We start from the raw sequence: 17,551 nt of genomic DNA on the forward strand, positions 1-17,551 counted from the left end.
CAGGCTGTAATAGGGCCTGACTGGCTTGTGTTTTGAAGAGAATGCAAGATCTATGTCTGGTTGGCTTTTTCAGTAGAGTGATCCAATAACACACACTAGCTGTTTTCTTATTCGGGTATTTTTTGTGAAATATTAAGGAAGATCAAAAGCATATTAGTGAAGTCAGAGGAAAACAAGGGAATGGAAAACAAGACTGCATGCCTGTGATTAATATTAACAATTCAGCAGCTCAGTTTTAACTTAGTTACATATCAAAGAAAAAAAATAAAACCAGCTTTCAGTCTTCTACATGGAAATGATTTAGAATTTAATGCTAAGATAAGAGGTACGCTGTTGCATCAGAATACAGCACCTTTCCCCTATCCACTGTGCGATGTCACTTTCACAAATACAATTAAAATAATAAAGACATTCCTAAAAGCTGCACAGAACTTCTGGATGAAGTTTAGCATGATTGCTACCTTCATGCCTGTCTAAAGTTGGAGCTTCCCCCACCTCCCTACCTATGCAGCCAATCCTAGAAGGGAGAATCAGAGAACAGACTGGTTTTTGGAAAATAAATTATGGTGTGTGTGTATTTTATTTCTTGATAGCCTTCCATTTTGGTCTTTGAAAGACTCCTAGTACGTCTCCCACAATGCACATCAACTACAGGCTCCAAAAAGATAGGTTGTGTGTAGTTATTTCAGGTTCTGTAAAAAGTTCAGCACAACTGATCCATATAGGAAGAGTTAAAAGTATATACAGCTCTTCAGCTTGTGATATGGAAGGTTTTGGTAGGAATTGGTCATACTGTACTTTTCTACTGCTTAGCAGAAGCAGTATTTTAATGCAAAACATACTTTAATGCTTAGAGTCCAGTGGGTCACATACGCAGTTATATTGCTATTCTAAAGACTATTTTGACCTGTTGCCTTTCTTTCATGTAGCCCAGTAAGTGTGAAAATCTTACTCATCAACACTACAGAAGAAAACCATTTGACTTTTACAAAATCCTAAAAGGCCGTTCAAATTTTTCTTTACAATAGTTTGCACATGAATAATTAATACACACAAAGGCTATGCTCCAAAGACATTTTATTGTCCCCAGGCTTTTTTTCTTCAATAAAGGACTTAATGAAAAAACCCCATAAGCAATATCGTCACCATGAACATTGAAAGAATTTGTTTTATACACATAAGAGCTGCCACAAAGGCCTGTTTGCTACCTTCATTGCAGCTGTTAGCAAGGCTGAGCTGGCTTTGAATTCTCAAGAACTGTTTTCATGTATAAAATACAAGACCATTGCATTGTCAATGACATTTTTTTAAACCCCTTTTGGGTCTCTGATGCACTTATACAAGTCCTAGTTTTATTAAACACAGAGGGAAAAAAAAAAGATTTTAAAAACTCATTGAAATGAGCTCGCTGTGCTAGTCCCACAGTCTTTTCAACAGAAATTCATTTTACAATGTCTATGGAGAGAGGCTCAACTTTAAATCTAATAATATAATCAATATACATATAAATAAGACTCACTTTCTTTTTAAATCTTCATGGGAAAGTCAATTCCCATTGCTCAATGCATGACAGCTTTCTAAATATTAATAAATATATTACAGACATTTACAAACTTTTGTTTTTCTATTCTGACACAGATATGAAATTTAAGCCATAAATAGGACTTTGTGGGCAGCTTGATAAGGTACGCAGGTAAAGTGGACTGGTCCTTGACACTTGGAATGGGTTTCGGACACTAGCATGAACGGTGAGGTGGAAAGCTCAAAACCACAAAGTTAGTAATGATGCTAGAAGCAGCATCAGCTCTCCTCTACAGCATCTATGAGGATGCACTGATATGGGAGAGAATATCTCACCAAGGAAGCCATGCTGCAGGGAGCAGGGATGATGCACAGAGGAGTAGGCCTTCATAGATGGCCCAGGATCTGCAGGGCTGGAGTCTGATTTCACTGCTCATATACTGGATGTGAAGCATTATGAGGCTATGGCTTCTATCACAAACCCCTCCCAATAGAAAGAAAAACATGCTGGATACTCTGCACCCCTGAGAGCCTCAGAGACATCAAGGAATGCGTTTCCTGCTCCTGCAGCTTTTTCCAAGGGGCCATGAAGAGGAGCAGTAAATAGATGTAAGGGGCGTAGAGGGGGATGTTTCCCAAGAAAAATTAAACACAGAATAATGGGGGTTTAAAATAAAAGCCCCTTGTGCTTCCCTGGGAACTGGTCATCTGGTGTGATTACTAGGCAATACAGCAAGGGAAAAAGGGATGGGTGGGTAGCTGGGCTGCAGGGATTGATTTTGGCACAGAAACACAAGTGGCAAAAAAAGTGCTACCATGACTAACGGGGGATCTTTTATTACCCATTTCACATGAATTGCACTGTGCTACCCCACTGTCATAGGTCCTTAACTCATCAAGATATTGTAATTCCTTGAATACAGAGGTGAAAGTAAGCCGGTACAGAGTACCAGCAAGAGCCGGTGCGCCGTACCAAACTGGCTTCCCCAGCGGCAATTTAAAGGGTCTGGGGCTCCCAGCAGCGGCTGAAGCCCCAGGCCCTTTAAACTGTCGCCAGATCCCCGCTGCTGGACTCCTGGGGTAGCGGAGGCAGCTGGGAGCCCTGGGGCTCCGTTGGCAATTTAAAGGGCCCAGCCGCCGCTACCACAGCCCTGGGCCCTTTAAATTGAGATTTAAAGGGCCTGGGGCTCTGAAGGCCCCGCCTCTTCCAATTGAGGCCCCACCCCTTGCTCAGGGCTCCAGCCTACCGTTAAGTCATTTAAGTTACTTTCACCCCTGCTTTAATATGAAAGACCCATCGTCCTGAGGTCCCCAGACAGAGGGTGTAACAGCTGCATGGCCCTCTGCAGAAAGGAAAGGGTTAAGAATGGGGACTCACACATAACTCTGAACTTCCTGAGGTCATCAGTTCAGGCAAACCCTTAACATTATTACCCCCACTATGTAAATAAGATTAAAGGAAAATGAGGATGGATGTGTCCCAGGATGGGTTTAAAAAGCCCTTTGTACAAGCTTTTCAGAACAGCCCAAACACACATTTACCTAATAGCAGACTAGCTGCTTTGGAGCTATTACAACTTAACTTGCAAATATGCCTTGAAAGGGGAAATCCTGCACGTTTGGGGGGCAGGGAGCCCAGCCTACTGTGAAACTGGGGCAGCTCCACTGCGAGGATTTGGGAAGCCTGTGAAGGTGGTCCCAGTGGGTGGCTACTCCCCTCCCACACAGCAGGGATGGTGCAGCAGCAGTTGCAGAGTGGCTCTAATGTTGCTCAGTGGAATGTGGGAACCATACTCCCATCATCAACCCAGAGCCCCGACATCAAGTCTAGGATTTGGCTCCCAGTGACTTTTTAAAATGCATAATATTTGGTTCAAGAGATTCTATTTTGTAAATATGTATTTAGAGTTTGAAAACAGATCAACCTTAACTGTATTACAAAAACCCTGTCTCAGCTACTTTGGAGCAGTTCTGAGGTATCTCTCATCAATCTCTAGTACAGAAATGTTAATAACTTAGATCTGAATCTTTCCTACTATGATATTATATAATACAGAACTGTATTGATATTAAATGTCAATCTGGGTATGAAAAATGTTATGAAAAAGTTACTGTGTACGCACAGTAGTTGATTTTCAAGTATTAGTAACTTGGTTGTGTTAACTTATCTCCATATTATGGACTAAACTCTAATTATGTTTTAACTGCTTTAAAAACAAAACATCTGAATATAAAAAAGAGCAAAAAGCATGTGATGTTTGTTAACATTGTAACATTATTGAAACTTTTAACAGGTAGACTTTTTTCTCCATAAGTTTGTTAAAAAGCAAAACAAAGTGCTCCTAATCTGAGACACAGTTGTCCCAAATTTCATCAGGATCCTAAATTTTACAGCCAAACTATAAACCCCTGAAAAATGGGATTTATAATGGATATGCTCCTGAACTTTTAATAATAGCAGTGCTTGTGTGTTCCACTATAATACAAATATACATATTACCCATACTTCCTCTCTGGGTAACCATGTTACATACTTTACAGGAATTCAGTTAAACTTAGAAGCCTCTCTTATTTCCCACCCTCCCCATCGAGTGTACAGCTCTATCTACTGCTAAAACTACGACTACCAAAAATAATAATCACAATACATTCAAAATAAGGAATCAACTACTCTTACCTGCACAGGAGACGCTTCTAATTACACCAGGGCTTAGAAGTACAGCAGCTCAAGGTAAATGGCCCACCATTTGGACATACAGCCTACTGAGATATTTTACACTAGAACACAGACATTATAAAGTTCCACATTGAACCATGATCTCAGAGCAGTAACAACAGTTGAAAGAAAGATAATGTTGATAGCACTAGCAAAACCTTCTAGGTTTTGTGCTGTGAGACAATGAGACCAACAGCCCACACTAGGTTTTTGGTGTACAACATGGTTCCATGTGCCATATAAACTAGAACATGAACACTATTAGGTCGGTAATGCCAATATGACTTACTGCTTACAATTGTGCTAACATTGACACCTGTGTTAGATTTGGTTCTCCTTTAGGAATACAATTCAGCTCCTGTCCTAAAAACAATTCAAGGAATGATGAAAAACTGAATGCAAATAAAGGGTTTCTATCTCCACAATGCACGCGCACACACACAGGGAATATTTTCAAACTATTGTTTCCTTCCAGTGCAAACGAGTTATTGGCTGACCTATTACTTATCATTATCTATAGATAGGAATGTAGAGTCTGTGGAAACCGTAGAATAGCAAACCCTGTGATCTAATGCAAATTCAAGCTCGTTAAGTAAAACAAAGGGAAGGGTAGTTTCAGTGATCTTTCTCACAGATGCTGACCTCATGAAGACAAAAGCAAAGAAAAAGGCACAAGACTCAGATCTCATTGATCGTTCTCTCAGAAGGGCAGTATTCAGAGTTGCCTGGTGATGCCATGCAGAATGATTGTGTTTTCCTTTTTAACCTGGCTCGTTTGTTGGCCAGAGAGAGGCTGCGCCGGCTTGAGCTGATGATTTCTGAAATAAACTTTTTGCAGTCCACGCACACGTCCATGGTGCTCCAGTCCTCCATTAACTCTTTGGGAAACTGTAGATCTTCATTTGATTTATCCACAGACTTAGACTTTGCGGACAACCTGAAAAACAAAGAATCCGTCCCTTACTCATTATCATTATTTACCATTCAGCCCAGTTTTGGACACGAATGGAAACACCTCCAAAGAGAAAGAATATGCTATTCCTGTCCCAAGTCTTGCTGTCCCTGACTTAAGGAGAGTGCAAAAAAGCAGCAAGGAAAGGATGGAGATGGGAAGACACGTCAATAAGATTATGTGGTTATTCGGTGAAGGCTAGTGTAAAGCATGATTTGGCAAAGAGAATTTTATGAATGACTACATGGATGTCCTAATTTGGCTAATTTGCGTGTAGGCACCCTGGCAGACAGACTTCCACACAGAGAGAGGGGTCCGTGGATCTACAGCCTGACCTGATCCAAATGTTATTTCTGGGATTAGCTTTAATAGCAGCCTGTGTTCAAAATGTAAAACCAAAAGATAAATTATCACCAAAGCCAAAATGAAACAAACCTATGGCTAGAGAGTAGAAAGAGTTTGACATGTGTAAGTCATTGTTTAATAAGGGAGCATTTCCCTATTCAGTTACCAACAACATACGGATTTTTCTTCTAAGGATCCATCTACACTAGAAAAAAAAAGTGACAATATTTATCAGCTGTACTGATATTACTGTCATCAGCTATAGTATAGACAAGGGACACAGCACATTTTAAATATCATGTCAGCAAGTCTTATGTAAGTAAATATAGTTTATATTTACTAAGTAGTAAATGAAAAGTAATCAGGATGGGTTTTGTTCCACGAGAAATGTAAGGAAAAACCTCAATCTTGAAATTGGTAAGGAAAGACATTTATCTTTGGGTTTCTAAAAAGATATGACAAACTTTGAAAAATTAAAACAAACTACAAAAACAAAGCCTAGTAGATTATGTCTCATTAGCAACTAAGAGACTGAGAAGATCTTATGAAGAGCTGCTACCAGAAGCAGAAGCTGAACTAGGAATGTCTCTCACCTGGACATGCTCCTAAGCGGCCGGTGGTGACTGGTGGAGGGTTTTTCTGGTCTCATAAAACTGTCTCCTCTCTGCAAAGCAGAAGGTCCCAGAGAAAAGATAGGAAGGGTGGAGTATGGCTTTGATGGCAATCGCATCTGTTACAAGAGCAGGAGAATGACAGTGTGAAGTATCATTACCAAAGACACAGCCTTTCTGAAAGGAACAAATAGTAGGTTCCTGAACTTACCTTTTTGCAACACTGTGAACATACAGGCCTGTGTAGGAAAGTAAAAGTCTGAATCATTCAGTGTAAAGAAATGTTACTTAAGTAAGACAGTGTGGGGTGCATAGAGTTCCATATTTACTGCCTTATTGACTGTCACCTTAAAGTTTGCTCAGTTTACAAGTAAACATTTTCCCCCCAACTGCCAATACTACCAACTCAAATTAAACCTGAAATTCTCTTTGTTCTTTTGGGTTCACATGTCACCCCCCAGTAATGAGGATTCTGTACAATCTAATTGCCTCGTACCCATATGGGCTCTGCTGGGCTAACAGAGGAGTACTGTTACTGTTTTATTCTAAAACCTGAGCAGCTCTGAATATGAATATTTTAAGGGAGCAGATATGTTGAATAAGCAAGAGCCATTTTTACAGTCGTTTTTCTGACCATAAATACATTTCAAAACCAAAACCAAACAACACTGTGAATTAAAACAGAAACCAATGGGGTATGAATCCTGACATTTCACACTGAGCAAAAACTCACCTCTTACAGAACTGACAGGTGTAGGACCAGGTGAAGAAAGAAAACCTCCTTGTTCGACAACAGAAACAGAGCTAAAGAAATTGTAAACAGAAGAGACTGCAATGTTAGCAGTTCAGTCCTGGAAATAAAATTGCATGCTTCTAACCGGGCCTTCGGTGAAGACGCACAGACTGAAGTTGGGATAGATTTGTTTAATGTGCAGGAGCCCAGGGGAGGAAAAGGAGACACTGTAAATTTTTTTTTCATGATCTGTAATCTATGGAAAAAAAATACACTGGCAGATGGGTGCTCTGATATTAAATCCCCCTGGGGCACATGATGCATGATTTCCCAGAAGCTTTAAATTCCTTTTAGCTTGTTACACATGAGCCTCTGAATGTCATGCCTAAGGCTCAAAAAAAAAAAATAAGCGTGTGAGATTAATGCACCCTGCTTACCTTTGGAGGACAATGCAGCCTTAAAATCATCCCACTTGCTTTAAAACTCGGAATATACAATTCAGCCAGGCAAGGGGAAAAAAAGATTCCTCACTCATTTTATTCTAAATGAATGAGAAGAATTTGCTGACATATCTCATTGTCTCTTTCATACATAAGGGCCTGGGTTCCACACTCTTTACACAGGGAAAGCATCTGTGACAGACTGGGGGCTCTGGGTCAAGTTGTGAACCTGGTCTTGTTTTGTGGGTACCATTTTGTTTCCAGAGCTCCACTTTATACTGTAATCTTCATGTTGGAGTGCGACCCTCATGTTGTATTGCAATCTCCAATGGGGATTAGCACAACTATTTTGTAGTGGGGGCTTCAGATCTAGTTGAATGACTATATCTGATAAGTTGGCACAGAGCAATCGAAAGCCAGCAGTGCTGTTTATCTCTTTACTGCTAGCCCAACCATAAAAAGAAATATTATCTGCACAGAAACAGAGACATGGTGGGGGTGGGATGCGAGGAAGGGACAGGACCTACCAAAGGGGTTATATAAGTGGGAATACCCTATGTGAAGGAGCTGTCCACTGCTACATGCCGGGAGAACAGGCTAAGGACAGAGAAGGCAGGACCGGCAGGAGGGGTGAGATCAGACTGGGGGCTGTATTCAGAATTTTTTTTTCAAACATCTGTAGCTCGCTCATTGTGCTTTGTTAAGAGTAAAGTGTCTGTGGTTAAGAAATTCCTTTGCTAAGACTGTGTTCCTTGCTTGCCTGCCATGTTGTCCCTGAAGGGGCAAATCAGGAAGCTCAAAGCACTCACAGAGAGGTGGAACATATGTAAACAATTTGGAACTTGGTAGGGCTGCGTCACTGGTTCTAGGGTCCAAATGGAGTCCCAATTCCCAAGAAGGGTAGCAGACATGGGATCTGCACTTGGGAACATGCTTGAGAAACCCAGAGCTAGGAACAGTGACCAGACACTATCCAGACCCAAGGCACTTAGAAGCATGTGGGAGTCAGCAGCTGGGTCCACTCACAACAGACTGGTGTCCATTAAGACAAGGGAACTGGACTTGGTTGTGACAGCTTCCATTGATTTAAATGGGAATTAAAAAAAAAGATACTTTATATTGTAAAGCTTTTATTATATCCTATTTTACCTGTAGCTCTGGTCTCTCCAGAAAAAAACAGGAAGTAGTATGGCTGTGTACGTCTGTGTCTAGGGCAGAGGTGGGCAAACTATGGACCGCGGGCCACATCCGGCCTGCGGGACTGTCCTGCCGAGTTCCTGAGCTCCGGTTGGGGAGGCTAGCCCCCGGCCCCTCCCCCGCTGTCCCCCTTCCCCTGCAGCCACACTGCTGTGTGGGCAGCGCGGCTTGCGCCCGCCCACCTCCTAGGCTTTCAAATAAGCCTGTCTTGCCACTCTGAGCGGCAAAGGAAGGGAGCGGGGGGGGGGAGGTGGGGTTGAATAAGGGGCAGGACGTCCTGGGGGGGCAGTCAGGGGACAGGGGGCGGTTGGATGGGGTGGAGGTCAGGAGACAGGGAGTAGGGGAGATGAGGTCCCGGGGGGCACGACAGGGAGCGGGGTCCTGGGGGGGGCAGTTAGGGACAGGGGTCCCAGGAGGGGGTGGTCAGAAGACAAGGAATGGGGGGGTTGGATGGGTCGAGGGTACTGGGGGGCCTGTCAGGGGTTGGGGGTGTGGACAGGGGTCAGGGCAGTTCGAGGACAGGGAGCAGGGGGGATTGGACTGGTTGGGGGTTCTCAAGGGGGCAGTCGGGGGTGGGAAGTGGGAGGGGGCGGATAGGGGGCGGAGGCCAGGCTGTTTGCGGAGACACAGCCTTTCCTACCCGGCCCTCCATACCATTTCGCAACCCCAATGTGGCCCTCGGGCCAAAAAGTTGGCCCACCCTAGTCTAGAGGGAAGGATGTTTTATTAAATTTAAGCTAAAAAAAAAAAAAGAGAAAAAGAGCGAGAGAGAGTGAGCACACAACAACTACTGTAAACGCTACTGTGTCTGTATGGAGGGTCAAACAAACGTGATATTCCAATACAAATTTTTGACATTTCCATATATAAACCAAGGAAACTGGCCCCTCTGTTACCTCATGTAGAGAAAGTTTAGTTTCTCCAATATAAATTGAAAGTCAGACTGGTCAATTACTAATGAAAATCCGGCACCTGCATTCTGGTTCCAACTCGTATTCTTTCACTGACTAGAATCTGTGTGATTCACCTCCCTCCCTAACAGCTCTCAGTAGATCATCTGAAACAAGCATACCTTTCCTTTTTTGAGGGCAGTGTAGACATCTTTATATTGCTGATACTTTTCCAGCTCTGCTTTCACTAGCACCTGACGAATGTGCATGACTTCCTCCACTGTCAGAGCCAGGCATTCCACTGGGTAACAAAACTCCTCCTGGAAACGAACATTACTATGTAACCCATCATCTTTTCAAGATTTCAGCCTAGAAAGCCAGCCACCTAGTTAGTAACTTCAAAGAAAAGATTTCAGAACCCAAAAACGGAATAGCACTGGCTGATCCATGGGCATCACAAGAGTTTCAAACCAACTAAGAGACTGATATTGTGCAATTTTTATTATGAGCACTTATATCATCTGACACCTGTTTCCATTTATTTGATTTTATTTATTATGAATATTTGTTTTAGCCAATTACAATTCCATTTTATAATTTGAAAGGACACAAGGTGATTTGATACATAGGTGTAAAAGATATTTCTTGGCACGGTTCCCTTTGATAGTATGTTGCTTAAAGACAAGCAGCATCTCAGAGACTTTGTGGTGCCCAGAAAGCAGTTAGTAGCCCCCGCCAAAAGAATTTTTATTCAATGGTACCACATATTGGTAATCATGGTTATAATTAGATCCCGTGAACAAAATCTAGACCAAAACCATAGAAAATGTATTATATGCAGTAATACAAACAGTCTTCCTTCCCTCCAAGATGATGATAATGTCAATTTAAACTTTATTAAAATAATCTTAAAATATAAAGTTTGAGCAAAACAGTTAATCCATTGTTGTGTTCTTACTAGCAGGGAATTACACCCAGGCTACTTATGATGGAACTACTGCCCATCTGTGAAACTTAAATACGCTCTGTGCTAGTGCGTTTAAGAGAACAGCAACCCTGAGCATATGGCCTCTAACTTTGGTACCACAGAATAAAAAGCCTCGTTCCCATTTGTAATCCAGCCCTGAGGTTGATTGCATGGTTCTAACAGAAAGACAGAACCGCTCTGGGAATTCCCATCACTTTTTGCTTAGTGCACCTGTTCACTTAGCCCAGAGGGGCTATGGTGCTGAAGTGACACAGAAATTTAACGTTCTCTGAATAAATACAGGAAATCTCCTTTGTACACACAAAGGCACTGATGACAGCACTCTACAGACAGCTTGGAAATGTAATTTATAAATCAGAGTGATGATTCAGTTTAGTGGTAAAGTGCTCAATTTAAATAGATAGTCTTAAAATTCTGTTCTGACTTTCAATTAGAGAGAAAATATTTTGATCTCTCTTGCAGACCTGGCAAACATTAGCATTTTAGAAACTATGTTGTCTTATCTACCTAGAAAAGGAACAAACAAAATTTACTCTGTCTAAGGTACCCACAAAAAGCTAAAATTTTGGTTTTCTTAGACAAGCCAAACCTCTGGGGTATGTTCTTACTGGTGACACTTAGTTTTCTGGAAAAAACAAACTATCAAAACCAAATGTGATTTGCTGTGAGGTGTAAAACTCCATGAACAAACAAAATATGTCATTTCATTAGCAGCAAACTTCCAAGTAACCAGCAGCTAGCTGTCAGTATTGTATTTTAGATCCTTATGATGATGACAGCACTATTCGATATCAACAATGCTTTGGGAGGGACCGAGAGGAAGAATAATGGGTGACAGAATGTGGGGCAGGCAATGCCATTGAGAAACTTATTTTCGACAGGATGGGTTGTTAGGATGGTGTTTGTGGCAAGTGAGATTTACTGAATGCTTTTGATCAATCACAGTTTTCAGTCTTTTAGAAAGCTATTTCCTTATAGGAGGGATATTTTTCCTTTACTATAATCAAGTATCATATTTAATTCTTCCCTTAGACAACAAAATGTTCATTATGATGAATATTTAAACACTAATTTGTTGCATATTTGATGACATAATAAATACCCATTTCAACTTTTAAAGTTTAGCCTCTTTAATATGTTTCTTTAATCTCTTAAAATGCTTTATCAAGAAAACTTTGTTCCTGTAAAACTAGTACTTCCGGTGTTTACTAGGTAGCAGAAGAATCATGTGGATCTGTTCTTGCAACCATCAAAATTAATTTTCATTACAATTTGTGTGACTAGCCAGCAGGCAAAAGGGGGAACATGGAAAACGTTCACTTGTTTAAATGCTAATGTTTTAATTCCAGCGGTTACATAAGGACAACAAAGCTTTAATGCAACATTAAAGAAAAGTTAAAGGATATACTGATTTCTGAAGAATGTTTAAATGTTTTTCCTTCTCAGAATAAAAATAAGTACACGCCAAATCTTTAATTTCAACATTAGCTCAGTCTTTAAAGTAAGCTAATCAAAATTACACTAACCAACGACTAAAGTTTACAAAAACAGTAATATTTTAGAGTTTTAGCTTTAACTCCTATCCATAATCCTTGTCCATGTGTAGGGGCTGCATATGGTAGTGTGTGTAATATCCTAAGTCCTCTGCAATACCTACACTCAATGGAGTGTGTTAAGGACAGAACCTGGCTTCTGAATGTCCTTGTTTTTCTGGATTTGAATCCAATCATCAATTGATATTAAAGACAGTTTAGTGTGGTTATTTTTAAATGGAAAAAAATAAGCCATGTTAAAAGATAATTAACTTTTTAAGTACAGAAAAGTAACTTATAAAGAATTTGCTTAATATTTTGACTATGCAGTCACAGCATAACAAGGGCTCAATCAGAGCTATTATAGTGTAACTGTGGTGAATTTATACCAAGAACAACATGTAGTCTGAATATCCATAATACGAAATAAGCGCTTTGTAGATTATTTTCAATATATCCTCACCTAAGAGCTCATGCTACTTATGTATAAACAGTACATGTTTCATATTAATGTATTCATTATACTCAATGTGTTGTAAAACTTTGCATTACAAGTCATTACCATGTATTCAAAAGCGTCACAGCAAGGAAGTACTGCATCTGCAAGTGCTGGGTGAAATACAAAAGTTATGCAATTCAGATTATGTTAGGCACTCTAAAGTCTATGCCTAACTAGACATCTTCAGTCTGGACTACTCAGTTAGATATCTCTAGACTGTAGATAGCGTTGCAATATTTTCTGGTTGGGACCAGAAATGGGAGGAAACCCCCCGACCAACTTTGAGAACCTTAAAAATTTTTGTTTCCTGTTCAGTTCTAAAAATGGGTTTGGGGGAGTTCTTATTTTCTTCTCAATTGGTTGACCTAACCTGGTGCAAGCCAATTACTGATCATGCTGGAAGTTCTGATACTTAAGTGCATCAAAGACTAAAACCATTGTTAGGGTTTTAAGTAATATTTTGCTTAGAAATGCCATTCTATTCCATGATACTGTATGTCCTGTTAAAGCAACAAACAGCTTAATCTTTTCAACACAGTCCAAGGATCACAGTGGTTTTGCTTGTGAAGGCTGGTGGATCTTCATGTGCTGTATATTTAAGATTTGGAAAACGTGTCCCACTGATAACCTTATGATGTTGCATTTTTAGTTTGCTGTCCTTTCACAACTGATTTCTTTTTCCCTTGAGGTGATTGAAGGATCTAAACACACACAAGTATTCTACAAACACTGAAATCAATCTCAATCAGGAGTAGTGTGCCAATCTAAGCTGTTAATGCGTGCCACAGTTTAGGAAGTGCTCCTAGAAGGCATGTGCTTGTAAAGATAATCTCCAAAGCCAGCATAAAGAGGCAAACCTTTGGGGGTTTCCACCTGCTGGTAAAAGCTCTGTCACACAGATAATACATAGCCCTTGCCACTCCAACCAGGGCTGCTTCAAAGGGATGAGAGCTGAGCAGAGAAGCTGTTTGTATGGTTGAAAAAAATGATCTGAAAGTCATCCTTGGGAAAAAACTGGTTATCCTAGGAACCTGAACAATAGATAGGAAGCAGAATAGGGAACGCTGAACATGAATGAAATTGTTAGCAGGGATTCTGGATCATGAAAATAAGAAAAGTCATGAAGGCTTTCACATATACACCTCAGTGCACTGACTGTATCTTACTGATTAGGTACCAAGTTGGGTGACTTTTGGAGGTACACCACAAGGCCAAACCTGGAAACATAGTGAACTCCCGAGCTGCAGTTTCTGCGACGTCTCATTTACCATTGATATGTTGACATGAAAAAGGGCTGTTTGGAATTTTTCCAAGTTTGTTTCGCCCCACTCCTCTTACTTTAGCTCTAATTCCCTTGGTATGCTGAGATGCCTGTTCACAAAATCCTAGTTCGTATGCAAGACAGACCAGTTGCCTGCTAATCCTGCTAAGAAACTGTAGCAATGGCCTTTTTTCATTGGCACTGATGGCTATTTAATGACAAGCTCTTTCACCTTGAAGGGAAATTTCTGTCACTGGAGCAGATAAGAATTAGAAACTCCATCAATCCTAGAGGAAAGGATGAAGCAGCGTGTAGTCAAATAAAAAGTAAAGCATTTTTTGCAGTTATCTAGAGGCTTCCACTCAAGGAACTGCAGCATCACAAATGCAGTGTCTGGTATAGAAAATAAGAGATGCCAGTTTGTATGAGTGGTGAACAATTCCATGTTAGGGTGCAGGAGCTGGTTAGGTTACTGTTAGACTAATACTGAAAACCTTGCATTGAATTAAAACAAAAAGATCAAATGATTTATCAGTTACCCACCTCCAGAGGGCACTATTTCAAAGATTAACAAATATATTTAACAGCGGCACATAAAACAGACTGCATTAAAAGATCATTTCAACATCAATTTTCTTCCTTTTCACTTCATACACAAAAGCATGTTGAATAAGTTGGGTGAGGGATGACAGAGAGTTCTTTAGAGTAAATAAACTGTCCCAACATGATCTGAAACACTCATTTATGTGACCCTGCAGGACTCCCACAGATGTTTCCCTGCTGCTTTTGCTTGAGGTTTCTGCTGCTTATTTTTGTTGTTGTTTCATTTTGGTAGGCTGATTAGAATTTCTCTCTATTGGTTCTATTACACACCCCCACTTCCACCCCTCCATACACCACTTGACAGTTGCCAAAAACCAATGAATAGCTTATACAGAAGGAAAGAAACAGTTATGATCATTTGAAATAAATCATGTGAAAAACTTAATCAAGCTACTTAAAACAATGACCTCATATTTAAGCTTTTTTAAGTCACATGGTTCTCCAAGTTTTGCGCTGGATCAATATCAGTACATTGGCTGGATCAATATCACAACGTAATTTGTTTAGAAATACTGAAAGTGTAAAAACAGCAAACACCTCAAAATGATACACAGAGCTTTTTTCCTTTGCATATTTCTAGCGTATTCTGTGAATACCTATGCAAAAATAAATCTTGTGGTCCCACATATAACAACTGCTGCACATTACAGTAATGAAATTCTTTTTACATTGATCATGCCCTCATCCATGAACTCTCCTCTTCAGTGTTAGAGGTTCCAAAAGTTACACTCCAAACAAACTCTTGGAGAAAAAATTCTAGTTGTGCTATACTCTGCAGGATTCATTACTGTTCCTTGAAAAATGAGTGAAGATTACTGAATGCCATTCACGCAGGACCAGAAGCTGTATTCAAGTTAGAAGCATGTGATACAAAGTCAATTTTTTCCCTTGTGTAGAAGTGGGGAAAATATCCTCCGTATCCCTGAAGACTATTGTGTTATTACACTTCAACCTCATCATTCTGAAGGACTTGCCCCACAGCCACCATCTCTTTAGCCAAAGAAAAATAAATAGGACTTCAAAGCCCATCCGTGCCACTCTGTCAAGTGGAGGACTGGTGAGTCCTCCTTCCACTGAATGCTCCTATCAATCTCTCTGCACACAGATACCTCAAAGGGGCACTTTGAGCCCCTGCTGCTAAGGAAAACAAGAGACCAGGAATTGAATCCAGGTCTCTCACATTAAGTTGCAAAGTACACTGTGCCAACACAAAAGAGCCAACATTCCGTCCCCTTTGCCACTTAGGCTCTGTTGGAAAATAGTTCTCAATTAAAGCTAATTGATCAAATGTACTGTACTTTCTTTTCAAGGAGCAAAACAGTTTATGCCTCAGTGACCTCAACAATGCTATGTGGTCACACCAAGAGTTAGACTCTTTAAAGATTTTTCTCTCACATTAGGACTTTAACCAAACTAGCTCTTTACAAGTGAGGAAGAGAAAGCCATCCATTCCTTCAGCAGTGAATTAAAATACCCCAATAATAAAGAGAAAATAGATTATCTGCTTTTCCATTTGAAAGGAGGCAACTCCAAATGTGTTATTTAGAAGCTATATTATTTTCTGAGACAGGCTGAAATAAAAACTAGAGATGGGTCTGAGTCACCAAGTTCAGATCAGGATACCATACTTCTTCAAAGTTCTGGGACATCTGAACCTGGGGTTTTGGTTCAATACAACATCAGAGAGGCAGAAAATTGAATCTTGATCCAAACTCCCCCAAAAATTCAGGACTGGTTTGAATTTGGGATTTTGCTTTACATCCAGCTCTAATCACAATGTAGCTAAGTTTTAATGTTGTTTAAACTCTTAGAAAGCTTCCGTCTTATCACCACTGTGGAGTTATTGACCTTCTCACACTATAGCCAATGCTCATGATACTTACAAGTGACTTGGAGCTCTGTTTTGAAGGTGGTAGGAACTGTCTCACGTTAGTCGGCGTTTCCTTTTCAATGGAGTGTCGTCTCTGCGGTGGTTGCCGCCTCTCTGGCTGTGGCGTGGATGATATTGGCAAAAACTTTGGAGGCACTAAAGATTCAACCAGCAGAAGTTAAACAGTGTAATTGCATGGTCATTGGACTAACACTGGGAACAGGCACAGTTCTGGCAGAAAATCTATTGTTAATTTCCAAAGTAACACAAGATAGAATATCTTCATATAGTCTTTAAATGGGCCATATTTTCAAAACTAGGCAATGAAGTGTGTGTCCCCACAAAAATGCAAAGGCACCTACAGTTTCACCCCTATAAAAAAATCTTGTGGGCATGCAATTACACTAACGTGCAAATGCCAATCTTTGTGCATAATTCAGGTTTCTGAAGGCGCAGTTTGCTGGTATTCACTCATAGAAATTCCACCCTTGTTGAATATAAATTTTAAAATCAAAGGGCACTGAAGGATGCACTCAACCTACTTTGCCACTGTTTTCATAGAGAGAGTGTATGGAAAAAATGCTAACAATCATACAGAAACGATTTCAGAGAAATCTATACATTTTAGAAACGTGAAAATATTTAGAGACACTGTCAAATTAAAAATCATACTAATGTCAATCTGTTTTAACTAAATACTGTTACAGAGTAACATCTAAGATAACCGTAATTGAAAGAGATGACAGCAAGAAAAATATTTGTTTTTTCAGTTGTTTTACTTGATGCATTGGCAGCACTTTGTTTATTGGAAACACTAGGGATTTTTAATGTACTTACAACCAACTATTCTCAGTGGAATTTTATAAAAAGTTCCAGGACCCATTTCTATTTGTCTTAAGTTACATAAAATTTTATTTTTTACAGAATCTACATTTACAGCCAACTGTGAGTTGACAGTGATTCTTTAAGGGGCCACCCGCGTGTGCTGAGAAAAAGTCTGATTCAACAGTATTAGAAGATCATCCATGTTAAGCAACCAATTTTTGTCAGTCCCTTGAGTGGTTGATGATGACAGGTTTCATTGTTCATCAGAATAACGTTAACGCTGTAATGATATTTCAAAGATCTAAATCAACTACTTGATAAAGAACAGCAACTGCAGCATATACTGCTGTACAGTTGAAATGGTTAAAAGACAGTTTATGCCTTTGCAATGACTAAACTAACTGTATCTTATTCCTAAAGGAACTGCACAGTATGCACACACTGATTGGGGAGCTTCTATATGTCTCCTCTTTTCCTGTAATATGGAAAGGCAAGGCCAAATCCTACTCTTAGTTATGCCAGCGTAAAGCCAGAATAACTCAGCTGAAGTCTACATTAAGACCAGGTG

The 17,551-nt window shown here is 40.1% G+C and overlaps 1 protein-coding gene across 1 annotated transcript in view; it reads right to left on the reverse strand.

Annotated features, from left to right (window-relative positions):
- Window positions 1–250: 250 nt before the first annotated feature.
- The window catches only part of SPIRE1 (spire type actin nucleation factor 1), a 173,642-nt gene continuing 156,341 nt past the window's right edge, over window positions 251–17,551 (reverse strand). The window contains 6 exon segments of the mRNA XM_073331647.1: window positions 251–5,174; window positions 6,128–6,264; window positions 6,357–6,384; window positions 6,879–6,949; window positions 9,588–9,725; window positions 16,172–16,314. Of these exon segments, the coding sequence (XP_073187748.1) occupies window positions 4,916–5,174; window positions 6,128–6,264; window positions 6,357–6,384; window positions 6,879–6,949; window positions 9,588–9,725; window positions 16,172–16,314 (776 nt within the window). The 3' untranslated portion in view covers window positions 251–4,915.

The sequence above is a fragment of the Lepidochelys kempii genome, chromosome 2 (assembly GCF_965140265.1).
Source record: "Lepidochelys kempii isolate rLepKem1 chromosome 2, rLepKem1.hap2, whole genome shotgun sequence".
In the NCBI taxonomy this organism is placed as follows: domain Eukaryota; kingdom Metazoa; phylum Chordata; order Testudines; family Cheloniidae; genus Lepidochelys; species Lepidochelys kempii.